Source organism: Centrocercus urophasianus, unplaced genomic scaffold (genome assembly GCF_019232065.1).
Source record: "Centrocercus urophasianus isolate 14NV4802_14NV808 unplaced genomic scaffold, USGS_Curo_1.0 seq_18, whole genome shotgun sequence".
In the NCBI taxonomy this organism is placed as follows: Eukaryota; Metazoa; Chordata; class Aves; order Galliformes; family Phasianidae; genus Centrocercus; species Centrocercus urophasianus.
In genome coordinates, this window is record NW_024884733.1 from 6,738,039 (window position 1) to 6,764,121 (window position 26,083).

At 40.5% G+C, this 26,083-nt stretch overlaps 1 protein-coding gene across 2 annotated transcripts in view; it reads right to left on the reverse strand.

The window, feature by feature from the left end:
• Positions 1–26,083, reverse strand: part of ATF6 (activating transcription factor 6) — a 73,091-nt gene that overhangs the window by 38,746 nt on the left and 8,262 nt on the right. Inside the window, exons 8-14 of one of the 2 annotated variants that reach the window (XM_042819048.1) lie at positions 22,074–22,259; positions 21,875–21,966; positions 10,486–10,629; positions 8,835–8,954; positions 7,780–7,882; positions 7,161–7,225; positions 3,280–3,391 (exon numbers count right to left, since the gene is read on the reverse strand). In XM_042819048.1, coding sequence (XP_042674982.1) covers positions 3,280–3,391; positions 7,161–7,225; positions 7,780–7,882; positions 8,835–8,954; positions 10,486–10,629; positions 21,875–21,966; positions 22,074–22,259 — 822 coding nt within the window. Of the gene's footprint in view, positions 1–3,279; positions 3,395–7,160; positions 7,226–7,779; positions 7,883–8,834; positions 8,955–10,485; positions 10,630–21,874; positions 21,967–22,073; positions 22,260–26,083 lie in introns of both variants that reach the window. The other variant, XM_042819047.1, reaches the window with a different exon arrangement.

Below are 26,083 nucleotides of genomic sequence, written 5' to 3' on the forward strand. Positions count from 1 at the left end.
TGAGGAATTAGACAAACATTGTTCTGCTTTTTATTTTGAGTTTCCTGTAAAATCTTCTATTATCAATTCTCCACTCCCTTCTACTCATCCTCAGGATATGCAGAGCCTGGTGCTGGCTGTATTTGTGTTGTTAGCTGAAAGAACAGCAGAACATGCCAAGCATTTAATAACAAAATTCCAGCCTTGTGACACAACCTAGTAATCCCAATACTGGAAACTAATCTCATATTTCTACTCAACCCTTAATAAAACCCTAATCCTAACAAAAGTACCGCTATATTTTTTTCTTCTGCCTGAACCTTTTCTAAACACATATATCTCACATAAAAAGAAAGTTACTGCAGACTAGACCAAAGAAAGATGTGTTACACAAGCTTTTACATGTACATGTACTGATTTACACAGGGCAGACTGACAGAAGATTGAGCGAGGAAGAAACAGCATCTCAGATCCAGAAACAGTAATTTTCTTCTAAATGATCATGTTTGTCATACAGTTTATAAAATATCTGTGCAAAAACAACAAAATTCTGTATGGCAAACACTGTTATCACTGTCTTGAAACCAAAGTCATGCATTCTGATTTCTGAAGATGTGGGGAGATGTCTTCAGCTGGAGCAAGAGAAGACATTTCCATTCTCAGCTTTGGAACACAGCTCTCTAACTCAGGGTGCAAACCAGCTTTGCAAAGAGTTGAAGATGCACAGCCTAGTATTGTTGGCTAAATAGTGGCCACAGGCACTCTTCTACTGCCACAGAACTGCTTCCTGCAGCCATCCCACCACACAACTCTGTTTCTTGTGTGCATATCATTCAGTGCTCTTAAATAGACACCAGAGACTTGGCAATGCTCAAGCTCCTGGCCTTGCATAAGCACACACATACGCATGCCACCCTGTCTGAAACCATCAGGAAAGAGGGCAGCTGAGCAATACCAGCTGCTGTCTTTGCTGCGGGATTCCACGGACCTCAGGCAAGGACTGCTTGTATGTGGATGAGCTGCTGTAGCTACAGCTACCAGTTTCCTGCCTCCTATCACCCAGGACACTTTCATGATGAGGAGACAAACAAGGTGTTGCAGGGTCCTAGGAAAACATTAGTTGTGAATAAGCATGTATATAACAATTCTCTTTTAATGATACAGCCACAAAACAGCGAGGCAGGAGGCTTAGCAAGGTAAGACCCCAGATTCACATCTGGGCCAAATGTGCATTACAGGCAAGTCTCAGGACTCAGCAAGACCTTTACTAAACAAAGGAAGTAGACTCTCCCACCCACCAGCTGCTGCCTGAACCACCGTTTGCTTTAATGATTTCCATCACCAGATCCCAAGCAGCTTCTCACTCTTGCAACAATCAAGACCACTCAGGCTTCCAGCAAAGAAAGTGTCATCAACCACTCGGAATTCCAGTTTTAAAATAGCTTTTACTGTTGCTAAGTGTGCTGCACATGTGAGAATATGCCTACCAAAGCTGTAGCACAAGCCTGTCCTGTACACTAGCACAAGGGCTCACCTGTCTCAAACTGAAAATCACAAAACAACAGAAAACTGTACCACTGAACGAAGTCCTGCTCAACACAGGACATAGAAAATCTCAAATGGGAGTATTTTAGGGGAAGATAGAAATAACATTATGTTGAGCAGAAATAATTTGTGCACAGAGTACATTTATTCCTATACCCTGAAGCATAAAAAATTTATTACACCTATTAAACAAATATCCAGTTAACTACTCTGACTATTGGCCTGCTACCACATGCAAGTGTTTAACCACAGGTTGGACCTGAGTGAGTACTACACTGAGACCCCAGCAAGTATTGCACAAACCCAGAACTCTATGCCCTGTTCTCCAAGCAGGCATAAGTTTGCCAAAGGGGAGTTATTCTTACAAAACTCTGAAGATACCCTTCATTTCCACCAAGCATCTGGCTGTAATACTGCAGTGCTAAGGAGCTGTACAGAGCAACACAAACACTTATTTTTCAAGCTGTTGCCTTTCAGTTTCAACAAATGCTCTTTCAGTCATCCTGATCATGTTAAAAAAAAAAAAATTGGTTTGGTCTATTTGTTACTTCATAAATGTCAAATCAGGGCTGGGAGAAGGGTGCCTGAGAGGTAGAAATTGGCAAGGCAGATTTGCCAGTTTGGCAATAGCAAAAAGCCCCACAGAACCCCCTTTGCCTGAACATCTTTCCTTTATTTACAATTTCCTTGCAGACACAAAACAGATGGTGATACTTTCTGAACACTCCATAGAACGGAGGGTTGAAACTTCCACTTGGGGTGTGTTGGGCTGAGGGTACTTTGCACCCTGCAGAAGCAACTCCTTAAATGCTGTAGTAAGATACCTGTTCACAGCATTCTGAAGCGCTTGTCAGGATTGACTGCCACAATACAATGACATACATGTGCACAACTGAATGCATTTAAGCACAGCTCCGTGCCTCTGTACTGACATACACACTAAAAGAGCTCTTAACACATTTACAACACACACAAAAAGGTTCCGCCTCTTTAGAGCTTCCTGAGCATGGCCATGTACAGGCTCTCTCTCCAAATTGTCACTGTGTTTCTCAATCCCCTCCCTGCCTGCATAATCCATAATAGAAACATTGCACATCTGGAAAAACGAGCAGGCACAGGAAGAGCGATGAAATCCTTCACTGGAATTCTTGCAGAGCAGCAGGAATCACATACTGGCCTTGAAGGATTTTATGGCTACGTTGAAAAAAATTATTCAACCTCAAGGCTCGGTACTCCTGCTGTAACTATGATGAGGGCGAACAACTCGCTTGCCTAAGGTATAACTCTGCCAGTCAATATTAACCTTTCAATGAAGGTGTCTAACAATTAGTCCCATTAGAAACTCATACAATACATGGAGTTTACCTACTGCTTACCCGATAAAATTGCATCAGCGTTTTACCTTAAAAACTGTGCAAAGAGAAATACCATTTCTTTGCAGATGGTCTCTCACCTCCAGATGCTCCTACTTCAATCCTGCTTCCCCTGTCCCTGGGATTTTCAAGTGATCCCATGCTGTATTGCCCTTGCATTACAACGCTTTCTGCAAAACTCCTTCCAATCTTAACTGTGACAAGCATATCTGAGAAGATCACAATCCAGCCATTTTACTGTGAAGGTTATACTGAACCATCACTTACGAAGAAGCAAGTTTAGCTTCAAGTTTGACTACAACATCTCTTGTCACAAGACACACAGTGTAACAGACTGAGGGATTCATACAAAAGACCAGCACCGAACAACTGCTACACTTACCCTGCGAAATGACACCACGTAAAATGTATCTTCCTTTCTGTGAATAGCTTCAAAGAAGTCTTGATAGCTCCTTGGAGAGGCGTAATACACTTGGAGCTCATTCCCTGAGTTCCTGCTGAAATTAAGAAGGGAAGAAAGTAATTATTTTAGACACAAGAAAGTTAACTTTAATGAGAAAATGGCTTTAAAACACGTGCTTTTCAAAAAACAGCAGTTCTGTATCCATTGAAGGAGCATGAAGAACATTAAATTACAGGTGAAGACAACAAGATCTACTGAAGTGGAGTGTGAAGTTAAACACAAACAGAGCTTTTCATGCAACAATAACACCGTCTCTTTCATTCACCTTCTTTTTTTGCATCTCTGGTCAGCTCAAAGATTTGCTCTTCACTTTCAGATTAGATAGTGGAGTAAAAAGAAGACATTCACAGCATTCATGTAATCCTGGCTTATCTTTTTCACAATTATCATCTTAAATATCCCAGACATATGGAAAATACACTGTCAAAAATATTCTGTGTGAAAACACTAGCAAGTCATGCAATCCACTGTTTATCTTGGAAAGGTGAGAAATTCCCAGCACATTTTGTTATCATCCTGCTCCCGTTCAAAAATACCACATTTAATCAAATTGCAAAGCTGTACTTAGACAAACCATTAGCTGGAACTCCAACCAGTCATTTTAATTCTTTCCCACTTTAATAGCATACTATCTGTTTGCAATATTTGTGGCAAAAACACTGATGAGACTATTCCTCCCAAGCTGCCTGGTGCTGACCCAGATTCTAAACTATGGTGGCTGATTTAGATTATTTTGGTATGTTTCTAAAATATACATAACTACGCCTCTCAAACAAGGCTCAAATCTATCATCAAGTGATTTTCTTGAGTAGCAGTAATAGCAGGCCATCATTCTCTCCGCTCCTACTGCTCATCTGGCCCTACAGAGATAGGAGTGCAGCTGCCAAACCTGGCTTCCCTTAGCAAGAATGGGAGGTGAAAATCCTGGGGATCAAGAGTAGACAGTTCTGTTCTGTATACCCTCATTAGCAAAACAATGCAAATGGAGACTAAGATCACATCCTTCACAACACAGGAAACAAAGATCCAAGCTAATCCGAGCTTGATTGCTCATTCATAAAAACACAGAGGCCCATGGGAACACCCCTGAGATTCAGCATTGAAGTTGTACTGTGATAAAAGACAGAACACCCACATATTGCTCAGTAAAACACATCCTGAAAACTGAAATAGGTCCCACAGTTCCGTTTTCTCACCCACGCTACAGAAGATCCAGCTAGATCTGGAAAACAGCCTTTTGTCACTTGAAATCCAGCCATGGGATGGAACAACAAAGTACATGGGAACCAGTGGGCCTTCAGCAGGGTAGAGGAGTTCCATGTCTATCAGTAGTCCAGAATTCTAGATAATACCAGTTGATTTATCTCATGCTGACCTCTGTGCATTTAAGGGTACCCACCACAGATTGCTTCATGAAAGGATGGGAGAAATGGAGGACTCAAAACAGGTTCAAAGCTTCTAGTTTTTTGGTAATATTGTGTATTAGACTGTGTCTCCAAACAGTGGTGCTCAATCTGGCTATTTATTCCAAGATAAAAAAAAAAGGGTCATTTTCAAAGTTAGAAGGACACTCTGTAATGCATTACAGAGCACAAGTATGTGGCAAGAGTGCTTGTCTTAAGGAGCAAGGCTGTGGGCACCGTGCTTTAAGCATCAAGAACCACAGTTTTTATAGTGCAAAAGTAAGAAACAGGAAAAAAAATTGTACTCTTTAGAGCTTGATATCTGAGTCCTAAATGCACATTTACGGAAATTCTTATCAAAATCACCTCTGAAGAAGGCTAAGAAGTCTGAAGAGAGTTGAGAATTTTTCATGTATATTTGTTTTTAAGTCAACTTGATTTTGATCTTCCTCTTCTTTGATTTTATTGCAACGCCTTACAATTGATAAATTTTTTTTTAGGAACTGAGGACACAAGATAGCAATGTTGGAATTGCCAGTACTACACACAAAGATGAATCCACATGCTGTTAGTATCTTCCTATGCATGGATTCACCCATGACCAACAGGTCACCAGCAAGGATGATCTAAAAGGTAGTGGTCACTAGATTTCTAATCACAAAACAAGTATTGAATAAAAGTCTAGAGAGTGTAATATAAATAAAAGCATTTAGTTCATTAATAAGAGTTTCAGAGCTGTCTACATGTACTTAAGTTACATACATCAGGAATATATCTATATATGAGGATATATCTATCTATATATCTATCATATATCATATATCAGGAAACTGAAAAGGGAGATAGAGACAGTCTCTTCTGACAGAGATGCACAGTGAAGGGATAAGAGTCAATAGCTACAAATTACTACAGGAGATATTCCAATTGGCTACAAAGGAAAAATATTTCACAATGGCAGTGGTTTAGCCCTGGGACAAGTGCCTAGACAGCTGGTGGCATCACTGTTTCAGGAGATATTCAAAGCTCAGCTGGACACTACTCTGAACCAATCGATTTGACTTTGAAGTTAAATTCACTTGGAGTAGGAGGTTGAACTGGACCTCTCCAGAGATCCCTTAATAACTTAAATTATTCTGCTACTCTGTGATTTCACACAGCATCTAGTAACTGATGTCTTTGGGAGAAACTGGAAGTCTTTTCTGTGCTCTCATGTGTTCCAGGACGGTCACAGCATGTAACTGCTGTGACTCACTCAATGGTCTCCTTCGTTTAAACATCAATCCTCCAGAAAAAAAGACAACACAAAAAGCACCTCATTTAATTCTGAGCACAGTAAATATTCCATGCAGAGCTGCATGATGTCAGACCGTTTTTTTGTTATATTGGTATTTTTTTTTTGTTTCAAGAGTAATGCAGGTATATATATCAAACTACCCTACGCTATAAGAACAACCTTGTTGGTTCAGTTTTCAGTTAAAATGGACATCCTTCATCTGCCTATAGAACTATAAAAATGGCTTTTTTACTTGTTTGTTGACTTGACTAGTCAAGACAAATCAGAGTTTGGCAGCATGGTTTCCACAGCACTTCCCTACAGCTCACTGCTTTCTCCTAGGATGATTCTGCTCTCAAAGCTGCAATGCAAATGGAAGGGCCACAGCAGTCTTAATTTCAGTGGCAATATTTTACTTGTTTCTCTCAATAAAAAGTCCTCTTCATACTCCGTTTTCCTTACTCCCCCTTGCCACTTCAAAGCAGAGATCCTTTTAAACACTGCCACAGAGAATACAGAAGAGAGAATTTTTAGTTTCCTTAAGCTTTTCTCTCCATTTTTTCCCATCCTCCAGGAAAAGGACAGAATATATGCAGGTGAGGGTGAGGAGTCAAGAAATTCCAAATGAGGATGTTCTAATTAACAGCAAGGAAAATCGGGAGATGAAAAGAAACTATACATATAAGATGTAATGACACTTCATCTAAATAATATATTTGGTGCTAACTATAGTGCTTTTACTCTTGAAGACAGAGAAACCGTTGTCTTACTAGACTTCTGACACTTAGAAACTTTCATATAAAATATTTCTTTCCCCCACTTTCTTTTCTTTCCTTAAAGATTCAGATCTGTCTAGAAAGAGACCCTGTAAGTAAAGATTTTATTAAGATTCATTGGTAGAAAGACCCAGGAAAAGCAAAGCTCTGATACCAGGCTCCTTTAAGTGTAGTCTGAATCACAAGCAGCAGCTAACTACTGAGGTACAGAAATTAGGCCAATAAATGTAGCTAGCATCTCACTCCTGAAACCTGACAACACAGTATAAACAGACAATTTTACCAGCTGCTAGTGAAAAATAAAGTTATTAATTAGAAAGCAACAACAAACAAGTTGTTCTGCCTTACCTGAGGCTTGTGTCTGTGTAAGGCATGGTCATTAGCTGGGAATGTACCTTCTCACTAACGGAGCTCTGAAACAAGGGAAAAAAGAATGACACCAATGGGAAACAGTAAATATTTTCTTGGTTTGGCACTACATAAAACACGATGCACAGCTGTAGCAGAAGGAATATGCAAAGAAGCAGAGTGACCTCGAACAACACATGGACGCTTTTTCACTGGTGACAAGAGAATAACTGAAATGGCAAGCAGCAATCGAGCCTGAGACAAAGAAAAAGGCAAGTGTTTTAACACAGCCAATTTGATCAGAAATGAATAATAGATGTTGATATTGTACACAGTAGGTACATATACTAGGTTATCCAAGAACAAATTTTGCTACAATTGAATCTGAATGCTAGATTCATAGAATTCTTTTGAAGTCACATCCACTTTGTATCTCTGCCAAAATATACTACCCACATTGTGCTTCTGGTGTTAAGAGACACCAGAAATGCCCAAACTTGCCCTACTTAAACTTTCTGTCATTTTCCTTTAGACACTGGTGAGAAGAATCTACTGGTTTTGCAGAGAGGTGTTTATTTCTCCTGTTGTGATACTGACTCACTAGTAAAATCCTGCTTACCTGCATAACCCGTGCTTTCTGATGTCGGTTATTGGACTTCCTTCTAGACCTTGTTCTTTCCACTTCATGTCTGTGAACCCATCCTCGAAGTTCATGATTCAGCCTAAAAATGAAGCAAACAACAAAAAAAACAAACACCACAAACCAACAGTATGAATAGATGTTCCAAACAACAGTGGCAGAACTTCTTAATTATAGAGAACACTTTAAAGACATGGCAATTTAGTACTCTTCTGCCTAATTTTTAACATCAGAATATGCAAATTTTACTACAAGACTCAATTTATGAGAGAATTTATAGACAGTAGAATACAGTGATTCAGATGGAGTGAACCAACAACGATTATCAATTGCCAAATATGTATAAAGTATTGGAATTATGGATGTTTCAATAAAGCACATACGGTATTTTCTTTTGCCCAATGAACAGTAATTCTGAAATTACTAGAGAAAGACTACTGAAATTTAAAATCAAAAGACTATCAGATCAAGATTAAATACTGGTTAAGGAAGCTGAAATATCACAAACAAATTTAAGGAAGTATGGACAAAGTACAATGGAATTAAATTAGAGAAATTAAATTTACTCTTTGGAAAAAAATGGAGCTAAGGATCTCCTAATAATGAATAAAGCAGATCTGCAATGACAAGTCTGCTTGTATCAGAAGCTGAAGGGCAGAAGACCATATTTTACATATATCTGACAGATGTGCTTTTTAGTTGGCTCTGATTTCCATACTGTAAATACTTCCACATAAGAGAAATCTCTTCTTAAGTCATTAAAAACCTCCAGGCAACCAGCAAATTGTTGTTCAGTTATTGCTAAGTGACCATTGTGTATACTGAGTGAAAATCATTGCTAAAAGCATCAGAAGATTAAAAAGATTGGAGTGGATCTCCTGTCTCCATGGCAGTAGACACTGGACAGTGCAGACACTTGCAGAGCCATTGTTCACAAACTGGATGAATACTGTGAATGAATCACAGCATCACCCAAGGCCATTTGTCCACTCACCTAACTTGGTAGCTTAAGTGCTCAGAAAAGATCTGCTCACCTTTGTGACTCCGTCCGGTTGATCAGGGGCTGACAGGGAGGTGGTGGAGGTGAAATATACAACAGTGGTTCTTCTGATACTATCATCAACGCTTTGTTATCAGACACAGAATTATCATACCTGAGGAAAAAAGACACCGGGAAATCTTTAGAAGTTTTCCATTAAACTCTGACCAAACTCAGAGGAAAAAAAATGACCACTGGTAAACCCACAAAGGTTATGGATGTTCCAATGAAACCTTTAAAGAAGGTGAACAACAATTTCCAGCAAACATCCAGTGGTCTTAGTCAACTCCCCAGAATAGTCTGGTAGCTTTCGACACAGGGTAGAGATCAGCATTAACAGTTCCAAAATCTCTTCCCTTACAGGCCAGATATTGAAAAGAAATGCAGCTCTTAAAATATTCATCATAAAATGCAAACTGTGAGATCTCAGCAGAGGCAACTTTCTCTTTCATTCCAGAGCTATGAAGGATTTGCCACAGGAATATGGAATATTAGCCATTCAAACTATGCAGAAAGAAAGAATACAAACTATATGACAACATAGCAGCCAGAAACTATATTAAAGCCAAGCAGAGAGGACTGTTTTCCCAAACATCTCCAACAGCCTCCAGCAGCTGGATTAGCTTTGAGAAAATGTGAAAGAGAGCATGGATTTCAATGCAAAAATCCTTAGAACTTTCAGTAACAAAACAAAGAATAACATTCCTTCCTCCTTGTTATCTGTATTACATGAGTGATTTAACTATTTATCACCAAACAGCCACAATAACATCCTCCCTTGAGAGGGTATAAATATAACAGCCTTAGTCGTCATGATTTTGACAGACTTGTAGCTCCTCCAAGCTGAAAAAAAAATCAGTTACAAGACCTAATGAAAAAACTTATTCACATCCTGTTTCTCCACCTTTTCCTCCCCATCTGCTTCTGCTGTTTACTGTATCTAATACTGATAAAGGAGAATATGCAGCAAAGAGCTCAGTGCTTGCAAAAAAAACAGGGTGAAAGAAGAGGAGGAGGTACACACACTAGCACAGCCTCCTAGGGGAATTACTTACAACCATGTCACATAAGTCATGGTCTGAAACATGCCACACAGGACACAAAGCCCTCACCATGGCTACAGCATTAAAGTGTTTGTGATTTATTGTCGTTTTTCTGCATGGTAAAATGTATTAGAGCTTTCTGCACATCTGTGCCTGGCTTTGTTCAACCAGCCAAAATACTCTACTGGAAAGGGACAATCTGATAGGATAGATCCTATAAGTGGAAAACATGAGCTGGATTAGCCAGACTTCAGTCTGGAGACAATTATATGTTCACTTATGCATTGAGTGCTAGAGATTGAGGAACTTTAAAGCAACTATATAATTAAATAATGGTAAGCATAAGGTTGGACTCAGATTTTTTAAGAAGTGCAGTACTAGTTAATTTCAGAGAACTCTCAGCCATTAACTTCTCCAATTTTCTCTCGAGTAACTCAGATAATAAATACTACAGCTTGAAAATGAAGAAAAGATAGTAAGACATATCTTAACCACACAAGCCAAAATAAAGAACACAGAAAAAAAAATAATCAAACAGATGAAGAGCTGAAGAAGCACCATTAAACTCTGCCACCTAAAACACGTGAAAAGCCTTCATCTCACCTATTAATCTTCTGGGAAATTATGTCAATGGGTACTTTCTGAGCTGGGCTGGGCTCCTTGGTAGCTGAGAACTCCAGGAGATTTCTGGTCCGGTGGCTGGAACTCACGGTGGAATCAACTCCATTGGGATCTTTTTCAAATACACTGGAAAACACAACAGACATTTTGCTTATATACAAGGGATCTGCAAGACTATCACTCTGAGCACGAGTAGACAAAAACAATTCTGTTCCCTTTTTCAGCTTTACTTTTTTGAAGGATTTTGATCATAGAATCGCTTGAGTTGGAAAGGACCTCAAGGACCATCAAGTTCCAACCCCCCTGCCATAAGCTCTGGTTCTCTTGTTATCTTAAGCTTTATCTAACGAAATTGAAATGAATCTGTAACCTCGATCTGTAGGCATACGTAAGTGACCTACACACAAATAAAACACATTTCCACTTTCATCAGCCTCAAAGTCAATTTACATAGTTTATACTAGTACAATATGTAAAGAAAATGTAGCTCCCAAATCCTGTGCAGCTGCTGGCTTGGAATATTATGCCAGATGTTCAACAGAACTGTACATGAAGTTCAACTCTATGTGGATTTACAGACAACAGCAGGATTGACAATGCAGTGGCAGTGGGGCATGGTACAATGTACCCTGCCTTCCTGATCTGTGTTTGCACTGATTGCAGCATCTTCCCCTGGAGCCTGCTCAGGCAGCCACACAGCATTAAGAATGCCTGTGTTGCCCTAGAGGCAAAGCAGAATAGAACTTCAAACGTGAGCTGAAAAAATGAGACAACTGCCTCACGAGACTGATGACATCCTAGTTCAGAAGGGCTACTTATGAGTGAGAAATCCCGAAAGCACAGAAGCACTACTTCAATTTGTCCTTCCCAGAGGCTAGCTTTATTCTTCTATAAACATGGTTGCTTCCTGAAATACACATCAAAATGAAGCCCTAACCCTCTTGGCTGACAACAGCAGAACACTGCCAGCAGCAACACAGCAAAAATGCATGAGGACCCCACTATGCCGACGAGGACTTTGCCATGCATGTTGATCACTGCTTACAGACTACATTCTGATTCATGCCCCATCTCTCCTGTGTAGCAGAACATAAACCCTGCAGGGGAAGGTCTCATTTTCCTATTTGTTACGTGGCATCACATTGCAACAGGCAATAAATGCAAACGGCTATAACAAAGAAAGACAAAAGCTACCAAGGACAGGAGGTTAAGTAGTCCCCAGCTAAGGAGAAGGATGGCAGATCTAGCTGCCTAGCACTCCCTCTCTTTTGCCAACATACTTATGCTCTTGTTAACAGCAACCCAAGTCTGCTCACGAGTATTTGTGTCACGTTCAGCAGAGCTGTGAAGCCAGGACAATCCAGATACAGGCTGATGTCACTTGGACTGCCTTGTGTCCTTCAGGTTTCCAGGCAGCAGCACAGAACCCAGGCAGCAGAAACCTCTGAGCTTGTTTTCACTACAAGGACAGTGGGCAGAAGAGTATTTATAGACAGCTTCCTTAATGCATTTGAATGCTAACATCCAGAAGTCTCATTGCTTCTCATGTGTAGAATGGCAAGCTGGATGGCTTGTTCGTAGCTTCGTGTATTAGCCAGCATCAGGCTATCCAATTTCACAGAACCAATCTCCATGACCTACTCGATTTTATGAGATTGTGTTCCTTCTCTTTCAATGAAGCACTGGTTCAGCTGGCAGCAACTAGAGACAGAATCAAATCTCAAAATTAAGGCTGATACCCAAAGGGATGCCATGCATTCCTGCTGAAAATCTTTTATCTGCAAAGCGGTTTTGGGTCCTTACTCTAATTTCAAGCCCTCACAGCCACAGGTTTACAGAAAGTTAGTAATGAAACCAAAAACACCTATCACAGAAGCTCTGAAAGTTTTAGCAGTCTCCTGCAACCTGTTTCTCTGCAGCTCAAATGAATGAGATGACTAGTGTTGGTGAACCTGCTGGGTATGGCATTTCATTCTGTCCTACTTCTTCTCCTTCCTGTTCAAAATGACACTTCAAACCAGAAAAAGTTGCTATGTAATTCTTTAGTTCAAGCTTGTTAACAACCAAATCACAAGACTGTAACAATTCTGCATTTTTTTTCCATGATGGTTCTTTCTTCTTCCTTGCAAGACAGTTCTGCAAGGATAATTCTTATTGTTTCAGGTTTCAGCTAGCAGAGGTGACAAGTCTGAGGTGAAGTGTCACATGTAACATGCATTCCAAATGCTGAAAAGAATTAGAGAAATTCAAACCAAGTCCATTGAGGAAAAAGATGTGCACTTCTGCAATCACAGGTAATCTTCATTTAGGTAGCTCCTAATTTAGCTGTTTTAACAGCCACTCAAAACCACACATACCTCTAATTCCCTTATCTCAAGCTTTAATTTAGGGAACTACACTGTAAGCTTTTTGTTAAAATTTAAATTTCACTTTTGGCATCACTTATGGGATAGGATGTATCAACATGAAAGAAGATTTCTTCAGCAGCAAGAAACAAAGGAGAAGAACAGAAAATCTTTTACTGTTCTTACAGGCAAAAAGCATGGCTCCCAATTCTAAGAACATACACACCCAACTTGAGGAGAAAATATGACGTTGTTTATTGTATTAATTGCAATGGCCTTTCTTTTTTTCTTTTGAAGCAAAGCTTTAAGCTACACGGACTACACTTGCCTCCCTTGTCCCATTCATTTTTTGTAGGATGAGGACCAAAAGCACCTTTCCCAAAATCTCAAAAAACATCCTTTCCTTGCTCCTTTAGACTGTGGTAATGACCCAATACTAAAAGAAACATTATTTTTGATAAGAATCTCCCAACATAACTTGAAATACTGCCTGTCTTCCATTTTTTACTTATCTAGGGAGTTTTGTTAGATTTTCCCATCAGAATAGAAGATTTTGTTGTCTAGCATACAGTGTCTCCTCCTTCCTTCCTCCCATAAAGGTTCACTTGCAGAGTTTGCCTGTAAACAGGGCTCCATCTTCAGGTAACAGATAGGAGTGGACACGCAGGTAACAGCCCATATCATCCTCTGACTCTTCACTCCCAAAGACTTGCCAAGTAGGTACATGAGGGTATGATATCAGAAATAGTCTTCCTTTACTTAGGGTGAGAAAAGCATAATTTACGACCAAAGACCACTTCAGCAGCTAGGATAAAAATGGATCTCTCTTGTATGGTACACCTGGAAATACCTGCCCACCTTCTGCACACTGAGCTTTGCATATGCTACATAGAACAGCATCAAAACAAGCTGGAAAACAAAGGCTCTGCAGCCCACATCCCAACCACGAGTGAAGATGAAGTCAGTGTAAAGTATCTATGAATATGCAGAAGAGGAGAGAAAGAACAAACAGTGAAGGTAGATAATCCCCCCCTTTAGAACAGAAAAAAAAAATCTTCTAAAAAAAAAAAAAAAAAATAGCATTTTCAGCTAAAAATATTTTAGTATTACATAGTAGAAGCAAGGAAAAATTTTTTCATTCTGTTGGCCCTCAAGATGAAAATCTGGAAACAGAAGAGCGTGTTGGCATATCTGCTGTGAGAAAGTTTTGCTACTTGGAGGAAATGAGTTGCTGCCCCAGCTTAGAAGTCAAGAAAGCTTTAAGGCAGAGAAGTAGCTTTGTTTGAGATGACCAGCTAGAGGCTGGAAACTGGGTCTTTTTCTGTTTGGTCAAGCTTACGCACCCCGAGCGCTTATCAAATCTTTGCAGCCTGCATATGAATATTCCAGATATTGTGGGCATTAAAGGGTTTTCACACAGCTACAAATGTTCTGTCCAAGCTGGCTGAGCTATTGTTTCATTTAAAATGCAAAATCAGATCCAAGGTATAAAAAAAGAATGAACCACTAACTACCTCATGCAGATGTGTGCTCAAAAGTGTAGATAAATTTGATCACAGGAGGGAAAGAAAAGCAACCCTCCTGTCACAGTTTCTCCAAGAAGCCAATAGCACCTGATATTTTAGCAGTATTTTTACTTCTTTGGTTTGAATGTCAGTTTGATAAATGTAAAAGCAAGCCTTGCCAAGAGCCTGAACTAAATTTCATTTCTAATTCTGGCTGAACAAACCCTATGCACTTCAAGTTTTGAATACTGACATTTAAGTTCTACAGGAATTTCTAGACGAAAGCCAACAGTGATATCATAACAAAGAGTTTTCTGGGGACAGAACTATCTCTGAATACGAGCTGGGATTTTTCCAACAGGGTGAAGTTGACAATGCTAGAAGACACCAACTGAAGACGATGTCCTCTCCTTAAGTGGTTCCAGACAAGGCTGTGACAACACCAAATGCTCTCTGGGGAGCTTTCCCACTTCTCACTGTCAGCAAGGGCACCACGTATCTGCCTGGGTGCTACAATAAAACAGCAAGGCACTACGCTCTGCTCCAGAGCTCCTCTCTGCGAGTGCTGGGCTGGTGAAGGGAGGGTGGCTCTCTCTCGTGCAGAGAAGGATGAGGAACGCCACTGAAACTGGAGGGACAGTGTCTGGGAGCTTTTGAGTTTTGCTTTCTTTAAAAAGCAATTCAACGTTTATTAAGGGTGAAACCTTTGCAAATTTCACTTCCGGCCCCAGCGGATGAACTGCTGGAGAAAAGAGGAAAGCCTCAGTGAGTGTCTGGCATTGTGTGCAGGCTTTGTGAATGCACCAGCAGGACAAGGTAAACAGGAGAGCACAGCCGGCCCGAGGCACTGCTCTGCCAGGACAAACATGTGGCTGTGATCAGCAGAAGGAGGAGAAAGGAATCACTTCCTGCAGTTGTAGTCAGTAAGAAAATTCAGAGTGTTCAATTTTACTCAAGCTACCAACACAGAGAGACTCTAAGAGGTCTGGAACAAAACCCTTATGTCCAAATTACCCAGTTTGTCCTTTTCCTTTCTATTTTTCTCACTCCTGAAGGAGAAATTTCAACACCAGAGCAAAGATGTACCAGAGGACTTTTTGAGTTTTGGACCACCTCCAACTCAAATGAACACCCAGCTCAGAACTGAAACTTACACTTCCATTGCCACAAATAGCAAAGATGATTTCCCTGCTTAGGGGTCTTAAAACCATAAACATCTTCCTGGACTTCTGCTGTGTCTCCTAAAACACTTGAGGAGCTCCATATTCCTTTACAAGCTTTCTTCATGTGTATAAAGAAGCCCAGGAGTATATGAACAAGGAACGAGAAATGCAATCTGTTGTACAGACCGTGACTTGTGGTTTCCTGCTCTTAGTCATCTCTTAGATGCTTCAGTGGCCAGCACAAGTTCAGAGACCACTGCTCAGCCTGAAGCTGACAGAAATCACGGGGCACGGCTACAAGACTTAATGCTCCCTGCCCAGCTCCACTTGCTGACCAGGCACCACCAGCACAGTGGGAAGACAGCACTCACCAAACAGGACACCTGGCTGGAATGCCCCTCCACTACTCTTAAAGTGATGCTTTCAAGCAACCTGCTCAGCTCAGTGCTGGGATGGAGTAAGGAATGAGCACACAGCATCAGGGAGAACTGTTAGGACAACAGAAGCAAACGCTCTCTTGCAGTTACTAGATATTGCCTTTCATTTATGGCAGATGACAGACACTAGGCTTTAGTCTGCTCTGAGCACACATTTGGGATGTTACAAAGCCTGCCATGATGAGCACTATCGGGGTGTGAAGCAGACCACACCAAGACCTTGGCCCAGGACTGGCTTCTGTGGGAAGAACGTGAACGGCCAAACCTGAAACATGCAGTTCCAACACCTCTGCAGGAATGCAGCACTGGCTGCACATGATATAACAGTAACAAGGCTAACTTCTTTGCCCACGCAGCTCACGGTATAAGGGAACTACCAAAAGCCTTCTCTGACTTTCCACTATCCCATCACTGAGGTATGCAGCAGCTCCCCAGGCTCCTGCTCGCTGCAAGAAAAGTCTGTTTCTTTAATCAGGGAGCCCAGTGGTAAGGCTCAAACAATAGCAACTGTGCACAAAACCACCACTGAATGCATGAAACCTCTGAGTAATCCTGCTCTCCCACGCATTAACTTGAGATTGCTCAGCTTAAGTAAAGGCTCCAAGCCACGCAGACACCAATACAAGTATGTTTGATGGATGGTACTTCCAGCAGCCCCCAGACAGTGCCTGCTTTGAAAGCTCAGAGGCTACACCACTACCAACAAAAACCCTGCAGGCTAGGCAGGACACCATCCCAATGGGCAAAGATTTATGCTTTGCTTGCCTCACGCTTACAAAGAGCAGGACATGGTAGCATGCAGCTCAACTACCCTTGGGTGGTTTCCTCATTGTTGGTAGAAGATGATTAACCTTACTTCTCTTTTCTCCCCAATGCTTGTGCTGCCAGAACAAGAATGAGACACACCCTTAAGTCTTTAAGAATTGAAAATTACTGATTCTCCAAGCTGCAGACTGCAGAAGCAGCAGCAGACAAATCCTATTTCTCAGCCACCCAGGCGGGTGCCTTTATTTGCAGGTTGCTCAGTGGTTCTCAACTATAAATAGATTATTCTGTTTCCAGGATAGTTCTGGAAAGTAGAGGAAAACCCATCAGGACTCCTACTCCAGGGAGGAGCTGCAACAAAACCTCTATGAAAGGCCAGCAATTCTAGTGCAGCTGCTATAGGTCAACAGGACACGAGAGATTAAGCAGCAGAAGCTTACTTAGCTGCATCAATCACCACCTCAGTCATCTTCCATCCCAAACACAGCTTAAGAATTTTGGTTGCATCACCAAGTTTGTTTTCCCGTTTGAAAGGGATTCCAGCCATGCAGAGATGGCTGACTTGTAAGCAAAAAAATAAAATAAACCCACATCACTTTCTCAACCCCTCCCACCCTGGTTCCAGCCTCTTCATAGATCTGCCCTTCCTCTTTCCAACTTTGTCTTTTTGTTTTCTGTCCACTACATATCTGAAACAGTGGTTAAGACATTCTGGCTGGCTGGCTATCCTTATAAATGTTCTAAAACTGCTGTTAGATGATCAACATGTAAATTTGAGCAGACTGATTAGCATGAAAATAAGACTATCTCGCTGAATGTTCTTCATAGCCAAAAAAAAGCAGTGCTAGGGCCACAAGCAAGCAAGGCTTACAGGCATCGCTGCCTCAAGAAGCAGAAATGCAGAGAATCCATCTTTTGCATCTTCTGTGACCATTCTCCCTTCCCTACTTTTTTGTTCCTACTACAAAAAAAGGCCAGCAGTTTGCTGTCTCTACCAGTAGGGCTACAACTTAAAAGAATTTTAAGGATTAAATTAAGGATTAAAAAGAATGCACAAAATAATTTATATTCAAACGGGAACAGAGAAGAAAAATAAAACAGTTCCTAAAATAAATACATGGATTCTTTAGACTAGCACATGTGTTTGGTTTCTATTTGTTTCAGCATTGTTTTAACACATTCTCAGATCTGGTTAGTACCCTGGCATGCTCTAACAGAAATATGGAAATCACCAGTCTGGAAAATTATCAGATTTCCTATGGTGAGTGATAAAAAAAAGCACAGCTAATCAGAGGCTGCTTAATGCCAGAAGTCAGCAGTCTTTCAGGGTATGAAGCCAGCTGAGAACCTGACAGCACTGACCCACGCACGCTCTCACAGAAGGCAAGCAGAAGGGCAGATACCTGCCTCCAGATGCTGTGCTTCCTGCTCCAGCTGCATGCCAAAGCCTGTGCTCTCACTGCCTTTTGTGCAAACACTGCATGCTGCCAATTCCTGCCTTGCACCTCATGGTATGTAAGGCTGAGGCAAAAGGGTGATTTCACTCCTTAGAGAGGTCAAAGTGCACCCTTCTCCCTTCATGCACCTCACCAATCATTCTTAAGTAATAATAAAAGGAAATTTTTATATATGCTATATCCAATTCTAAATAATATGCAAAGATTAGAGAACAGTTCATTGACACACAGACGAAACACTCCTGTGCACCTTTCATCTTGTATAAAGCAAATGTTGGCTTTAACTAATAGAATTCCCACTAAATTACTTGTAATAATTCAAAATTTCAGATTCTACACTAATATTTAAAATAAACAATCTTAGAGTAGTTTAGTAACAGTAAACTCTGTAAGACCCACTTTCATAACCAGAAAGTATTAATTTCTCATTCTCACTGAATTTAGATTACATTCTTCACCAGAGATAACATGGTGCCAATTCTAAGAGTGAAGAATGCTTCTTGTCACTGGCTATGTGAACAGGACTAGACTTTCCTTCCAATATTCTCAAGCAGTATTTTGGGGCTGATGTGCTGGTTTCCCTGCCACACTTCCTGCACCACTCCCTTATTTACCACTTCAGTGCTACAGATCACCTACACACATATCACACTTGTCAGCAGGCAGCATTCTGTTTCAGCTATCAATCTTACGTGCTAAATTCACTTGCCAAGGGCTGCCACATCCCAGACCACTTCCCATAATCAGCTTCAGAGTCCTCCGTGGAGCATCCCACACATCTCACCATTAACAAACAGCCAACAAGTGGCTGTGCTCCCTGCAGGAAGGAAGGACTACCTGGGGCTCCTCTGCTGCCCTTCTGGAAGCCAAGAATGGCCTGCAGGGCTGACCGGAGCACTTCCCTGGCTTCTCTGATTTGACAGAAATAGACAGCTAAGTAGAAAACCTATATCTGTTCCTTTGTTTTACCTCCAGCCTTCAAAGAATCCCATCACTTCCGATTACAAAATTGAGAAGTATCTCACAATAAAGCCAACTAAGACAACCGCAAAATCTGCTGCAGAGTTTAGGGGGTGAAATTCCCACATTTCTGCTTTGTTCAGATGTCACTCTCTCTTTGCAATGGTTCGTTGGTTTTAAATAAAACAATATTCACTGCTAATATGTTTGAACCAAAACATCTTGTGCCTGAATGCTGTTGTGCCTCCATACAGGTTTGCAGACGATTTCCTACACAGAGGAAGTGGTAACCATCTCACAAAGCTTCACATCAGATTCATCTCCAGTTGACTTCCGCATAGAAATTACATTCTCTGCAGTCAGTAACTCAGGGAAACTGACTTATTTTGCTGAACTATAAGCTAGCACAGATATTAAGATAAAAAACATCATGTGTATTGGAAACTCCCTCGTTGTTACAGACTAAGCACAACAGCAATCACAATTACCCACTTACGGTGCTACAAGTCGGTGACACCTCTATAAAGGTAAGGAAATGTACATGGGAGGAGTGAGATCTGAAGTTGGCATTTGTACATCCCACATTCTGAGCCTTCCAAAGGATGCTGCACAATCCATGTTCCCATCACCTTGGTACGGCCAGTATTTTAAAAGCAGTGTGATTGCTTAATCACACTGCTAGGGAATAAAAAAGAAAATAAAGATAAGAGTAGCTCCTTGTTAATATGCAGTTACATTTCTCTTCACTGTCTAAATCCAATTCTGATTCAGACCACACATTCAGCCTCAGCAATTACACTGGCACACACAGCTGTAACACTGGCCAGGAGCAACCAGACATTCAAGAATTTCTTCTTGCTCTATCTAATTCATAAAATATACAATAGGTCAAAAAATTAACCTTGTCTCATTTCTGAAGTTACCAGTCATTACAAAGATAATGAGCACAAACCGACCTTTCAATCTGCCCTGACAGCAGTTCCTTGCTATCAATCTCAACTCTCACTCCTTGGAGCAGAGAAGCTGACACATGAACTTCAGAGCATTGCAGTAAGACTTCCTGTTCTCATCTTCTGCTCTGTTTCCAAGTCTCTCACAAATAAAAAAAGCTTCAAGTGCTCCATCTTGTCATTGTAATGGAGATACAACTAGAATTGCTGGCTTCAGGAAGATCTCTGTCTCTTCTATGTCTCAATAAGAATAGCATTTATTGAGTGAGTAGTAATGCTTACAAATGCAGGTGGGATATCAAAAGCAATCATGTAGTATCAGGAAGCTGATTTTTCTGCTTAATAGTGAAAAAAATCCCCAAACAAACGCTAAATGCACTAAGAAACAGCCTTCTTTAACCTCATCCCTATCAAAGTAAAATTATCAGCATATTTCATTGCCTGAAAGGAAACTGTCTTTGCAAGAAGTACAAACACTTGAAAAGTAATTACATCTTTACCAAATTTACTAACGTTATTAAAATACAAAACACCAACATTTCAGAAGTTTATCCGGGACAGAAACAAACCCTTCCTCCAGACTTAGCCCATCTCATTCCTTTAGTTTGACACGGGCTTTAAGGACAAATGGAGGCATTACTGACTACTAGGAATCTACTGAAATATCCTTCCCCTCCTCTTTTGAAAAAGTGATCAACTTCATATAAAAGATCCTTATGTTCTAAAGTCAGTCAGGTCAAATACAGTGACAAGCAACAAACATCTCCTTTTAATCTTCTCTCTTCCACGGGATGGTAAAACAGGTGAGAAACAACACAGCATTTTTTTTTGCTGCTCTAGTTCCTCTCTGCCACAGTGATACATTTCAAAGGAGAGTCAGTCAACTAGCCCAACATACTTTCCTAGCTTAAAAATAACTGTTAACTTGTTAAAAAAATACGTTTGTCAGAACCTTGGCCGACCTGGAGACAAGGCAGTAACAGCTTGGTAGCATCTCAATTCAGAGATATTGGAGCTAGAAAAGCTCAAAATGTGATTTATGTATATTATATATATGCATATACAGACTCATATATTCATGAGTCTAGCTGTTCTCTAGTGGCAGGTATGCATAAATAAGAGGAAATAAATCTGCATGGTTTGAAATTTCACAACAAAATACCTAAGACAAAACAAATACAAAAAGGATTATAAGGAGAAAAGAAATAGCCTTCAAGACTATTAAAAGATGTTGGAGGGAAAGAAAAGAGAAGAACATCATTACCAGATCCATAGCACAAGAATAAAGGGAAAATCATAGCTTTTCACACCTAATGGATAGAACTGCAAAGCACTGGAATGAACAGTGGGATTTCCTGCACTGGGTGCTAGCAGCAGCTTGAATTAGTAGTATTGAAATTAGCATGGGTACAAATAAACAAATGAGCTCCCAAAGCTCTCAACTCTAAAAGGATTCTCAATACAGGTCTTTAATCTGTTCAGGTATAAACGAAGCAAAATGCTGTGCACTGCACTAGTTAACAAAACGCCAAGCTCAAGAGAAATGAGAAGCACAAGATTCAGGTCTTATTGCTGAGGAAGATTCCAAAAAAAGTCCCATTATACAGATGGAGCTGCCACTGGCATGAGAAGCATAAAGGACAGAAGACAGTCTACCAGCTCAAGGCTTTAAAACACAACACTGCCTACACTAAAAGTTCAAACAAAAATCACAGTAAACTCACTCCTAACTATAACGACAAGCAACTATATCAGGAATATGGCTAAGAGGAATTCCTAGGCAGCTTACCTGAGCGGGCCGTAATTCAACATTATAAAAGCCAGTATCACCATCACACATAAGGTTCTTCTCTTGGGAGATGATACTTTGAGCTTCTGGTTCTAGAAAGGAAAAAACAAGAGAGAAGCGACACAAAGATACGTCAGAAGTGAAACAAACCAAATTATGCTTACTTCATTACAGTCAGACCTTCCTTGCAGCCACTTACCTCTAACACCACTTCATCCAGCTGCCTCTTCAGTGTGCTATTTTCTTTCTTGAGCTTTTCATTCTCCAGTAAGGCTGCCTCCAGCCTGGCCTCTAGCCCTAGCATGTATTCTTTCTTCTTCTTTCGTGACTGAAAGGCTGACTCGCGGTTTTTGATCATGCGCTGCTGTCTTCTCAACACATTGATCTAGAGAGGCAATTCAGAGTCCTGTTAATGGCATGCAATTACAAGTGCCTCTACTTCATACATAATTACCACTCCTCCACTTTGTCAAAAGTTTTGCATCTCTCATTCTGCCTCAAATCAGCCAACGTGTTTAGCACAGAAGTTATGGTACATCTCCAAGAGTTGCAGCTCGCAGATAATTAAACTAAACAAGTCCTGCATCATCTCTGTTCTCTGCTGCATTCTCAGCCTTTGCAGGGGACACACCAAGTACATTCAAACAGCAGTCTGATTTAATCAACCAAAACAAAGTAAATACATATCTGTAGGTCTGCAAGGCAGCAAGAACGTCTTCATTTCAACATGTAATATATAAGAGCTACAATCAGCTGTTTTCCCAAGTCCTAGTTTTTTGGTTTCTCCTGAATGGAAGCCATTTCTGTAATGACTACACTTGCTTCTGCACTTTTTCCAGCTCTGTCATACAGTTTTTAATACTATAGAATATGCAGTCTGAGATCAGCTATGTGCATCAAGCATATACATATTAGATGGCATATACTGGGGAGCATCTTACATTAACATTTTAATTTATATAACAAGAGTGTTTTTGATTCAAATTTCCTAATCACTCCACTTAATGTGCTTGATTTCACTCAGCAGCGTTCAACAGCACACAAACTGAATTCCTTCTGGATGATGCCAAATCAGCAAATACACTCCAGGAGAGCACAGAATGCACTCCAGCTACTAGCAGACATTCAGACTGTGAGATCAGACAGGGACAGTTCAAAGGCACTCCTCCCTATCTCCCAGCAGCCTTGGTGACTCTGCTGCCTTTCTGAAGCAGAACAATCTATCTTCATTTACCTCTTAGTCATTTTGTGGTTTGCACAGAGTGGGACGACCCAGACTGAAGGCATCTCGCTGCTGACAAAGACAACGATGATTGATATGGCAGAGCAACACAAAACAACTTGAAACTCCAAGCTCAAAGGCTACTCTGCAAGTTTCCTTTTCCACACAGATCAGCAATGGCAACTGTATTTTTTGTTTTATTAAAACCAGAAGAATTCCATCACAGCATTAAGCCACAACAGGATGGGATTTAATTATATTTACTCTAAGAGACAACCCAATGGTGTATCTTACATAGACCGGATTATCCTCTAGTAGCCTCCAGCACATACCCTGGAGTAACATTTATGTTAGAGCATGAAAGCTGAAGAAAACAGATGAGATCTACTTTAAAAGTGTAGGGAAACTAAAGAAATTAGTCATAGAACAGTAGCATTAAAAAGATGAGACTGTTAAGGTTTAGCTGCCTAAAGAACCTTAAACCACAGCTTTCGAACTGTGTATACTGGTATATGGACAATATATTGCTGTAGAGCATTGATGTCTACAAGGAAAATCGGCTACAGAGTGTCATCCTTCTTCATGATACTGGGGTCTGTTGACAGAGACTAAGAATACATGTTACAGTGCATTAAAATTTCGGGCTGTCTCCATGCTGATCTAATTGCTTTCTGTAAAAGGTCGTTTATTACACGTCTCGTTTGGTGCCATCAAAAGCCTGTGAAAGTGAAGCTGCTTGTACTTATTCTAGCTTGTAGAAGAGAGTGGAAAAGGAATGGATTTCAGCATGTTCTCAATAACCCTTAGCTTTGCAATGAATCTTGTAATGCTACAATACTTAACGTAAGCAAACGTCTGGAGACATAGAAAAGCTTTTTTTTGGAGAAAAAAAATAAAAACAAGATTTGGGCTAACTGAGGACTGGAATACATAACACATACCAGTCTGGAGCCAGGATCACTTCAGCTACCCAGAGATGAAAAAACAAGGCATGAGTTCATGTAGCAGCTTTGGCTTTTCTGAGTTGTGTGATACTTCGAGCAAATACTGTTACTTTCCTCTCTCTTTTAAAGAGGTTTTACATCCTGAAGTTTAACAAAGATGACCAATTCTTGCTTGCATACTTGCTTAAAATTACTCACTACTACACAGACTTTTATTTTTAGTATTTGGAACCTCTGGTAAATCTACCCAACCCCTGGAGAAATGTTGGAGTTAAGGTAGTAGCACAGTGTTCGTACACTGGAGGTATGTTAAAAGGTACCTCTATTGCTGTTTCCATCCCTACCTGCTACATTACAGGTGGTTTTTATCTCAACTGCCCTCCTTCAATCAGTGTTCTCCAAACACCATCATGAACAGCAGCTCTGTCCTGTACAATCCAAGGTCCATGTGCAATAACTGATTGTCAGTCAATGACATATTAATCTCACTTACACTCAAGCTTCCACAGATAAACAACTATTTCTGTCCCCGATTCATTTTATTTTAGCAAACAATCCCTAAAATACTTCAGGCTCCTTGGCCAACCCTCCAGTACTTGCCTGGCTTTTCACAGGGAGCAAACCCTATCTGCATATTTGTTCCTACCTAACTCTGATGCAGGAAGTGGAAAGAGCTGTGTGAGTGAAATAACAGCAGTGCTTAAACTTGGAAGCAGTACAGCACCAGGCACTACACAGCTGGCTTGGCACCAATACAAACACTGTGATTGCTGAGCATTTTGATAATCAAAAGAAAGAGGGGGAACCAGTTCATAATGACAGACAGCTTAAACAATATTACTTTTCAGCTGTGTTCAGCTCTTCTGTGTTCAGCTCTACTTCAAGGCACCGAACACCTCTGCTAACTTAACAATTTCTGGTTCTCAGGGGACACAGACTGTAAATGGAAAACAACAGCATTAAAACGAAACACTAATCAGTGATGAAATTCTTACTTCCCAGCTCTAAAAATTACACCATCACATAAAAAAAAAAACAAAAAAACCAAACAACAGATGTTGTAAAGAGAAGGGAAAGGCCTGTTGCAAAACTCATGCACTTCTACAAATAAACTCTGTCACCTCAAAATAGGATTGCAAAGTTTGAGCAAGATGTAACCTCCACTTGGATGCAAGCTGTGTGGCACACGATTACATATTCCTGCTAGAAGACAGCACACATGTCACTGGGTAAAAGTTAATTTAATGACAAAAATTAACAGCCCTCCCCAGAGTTTTGGGTACACACACACTGGGAATATTAACACAGAGCTGAAAGCCCAAACCACCTCGGCTTTACACTTGTTGGCTTCTTACCTCAACTTATAAAAGCTGCTGCCTTTGAAAATACGTCATAAATGCAAGAAACATGAAACCTATAAAAGCATTTCTCTATTCTGTTGAATGATCTGGACATTTTGTCTCCTACTCAACAGAACACAACTGAAGAGTCTACCTCATATTGAAGTTACCCAATGCACAGCACAGAAAATGGGATTCTTTAACAGAAATACATACTTACACTGAGGAATTTCACACAATCATATCTTTTATTAGCAACAAAATGAGGAATTAGAATTGAACCCTTTCTCACTAGAGTGGAAACATGAGAAGGGTCTATAAGCACACAACTGAGCCGGACTCCCTTGCATGCCTACTGCCTGTATCTCATACCATTTAACTACAAAGGGAACAGCAACCCATTTTTTCATTTAACAGCTTCTTTCCTCCAGCTGGCAGAGTGGCCTGCAGAGGCAGCATGTCTTTTGTCCAATTTTGTAGTGAAAAGCTCTTCACCAGTTTCCTAGTGAAGAATGACTGCAATGAAAGCCTTCCACTCCTCTGCTGCTGGCAAGCTGCCTAGATGTGCCCACCAGGATGAGCACCACTCAGGGCCCTCACAAGCATATATTAGCACCAACCAATCTTAGCTTGATCCATTTGAAGGGTTGAGTGTTAAGTTCATAACTTATCCCTCTTAAACCCAAAAGAAAGTTCTGCAGTG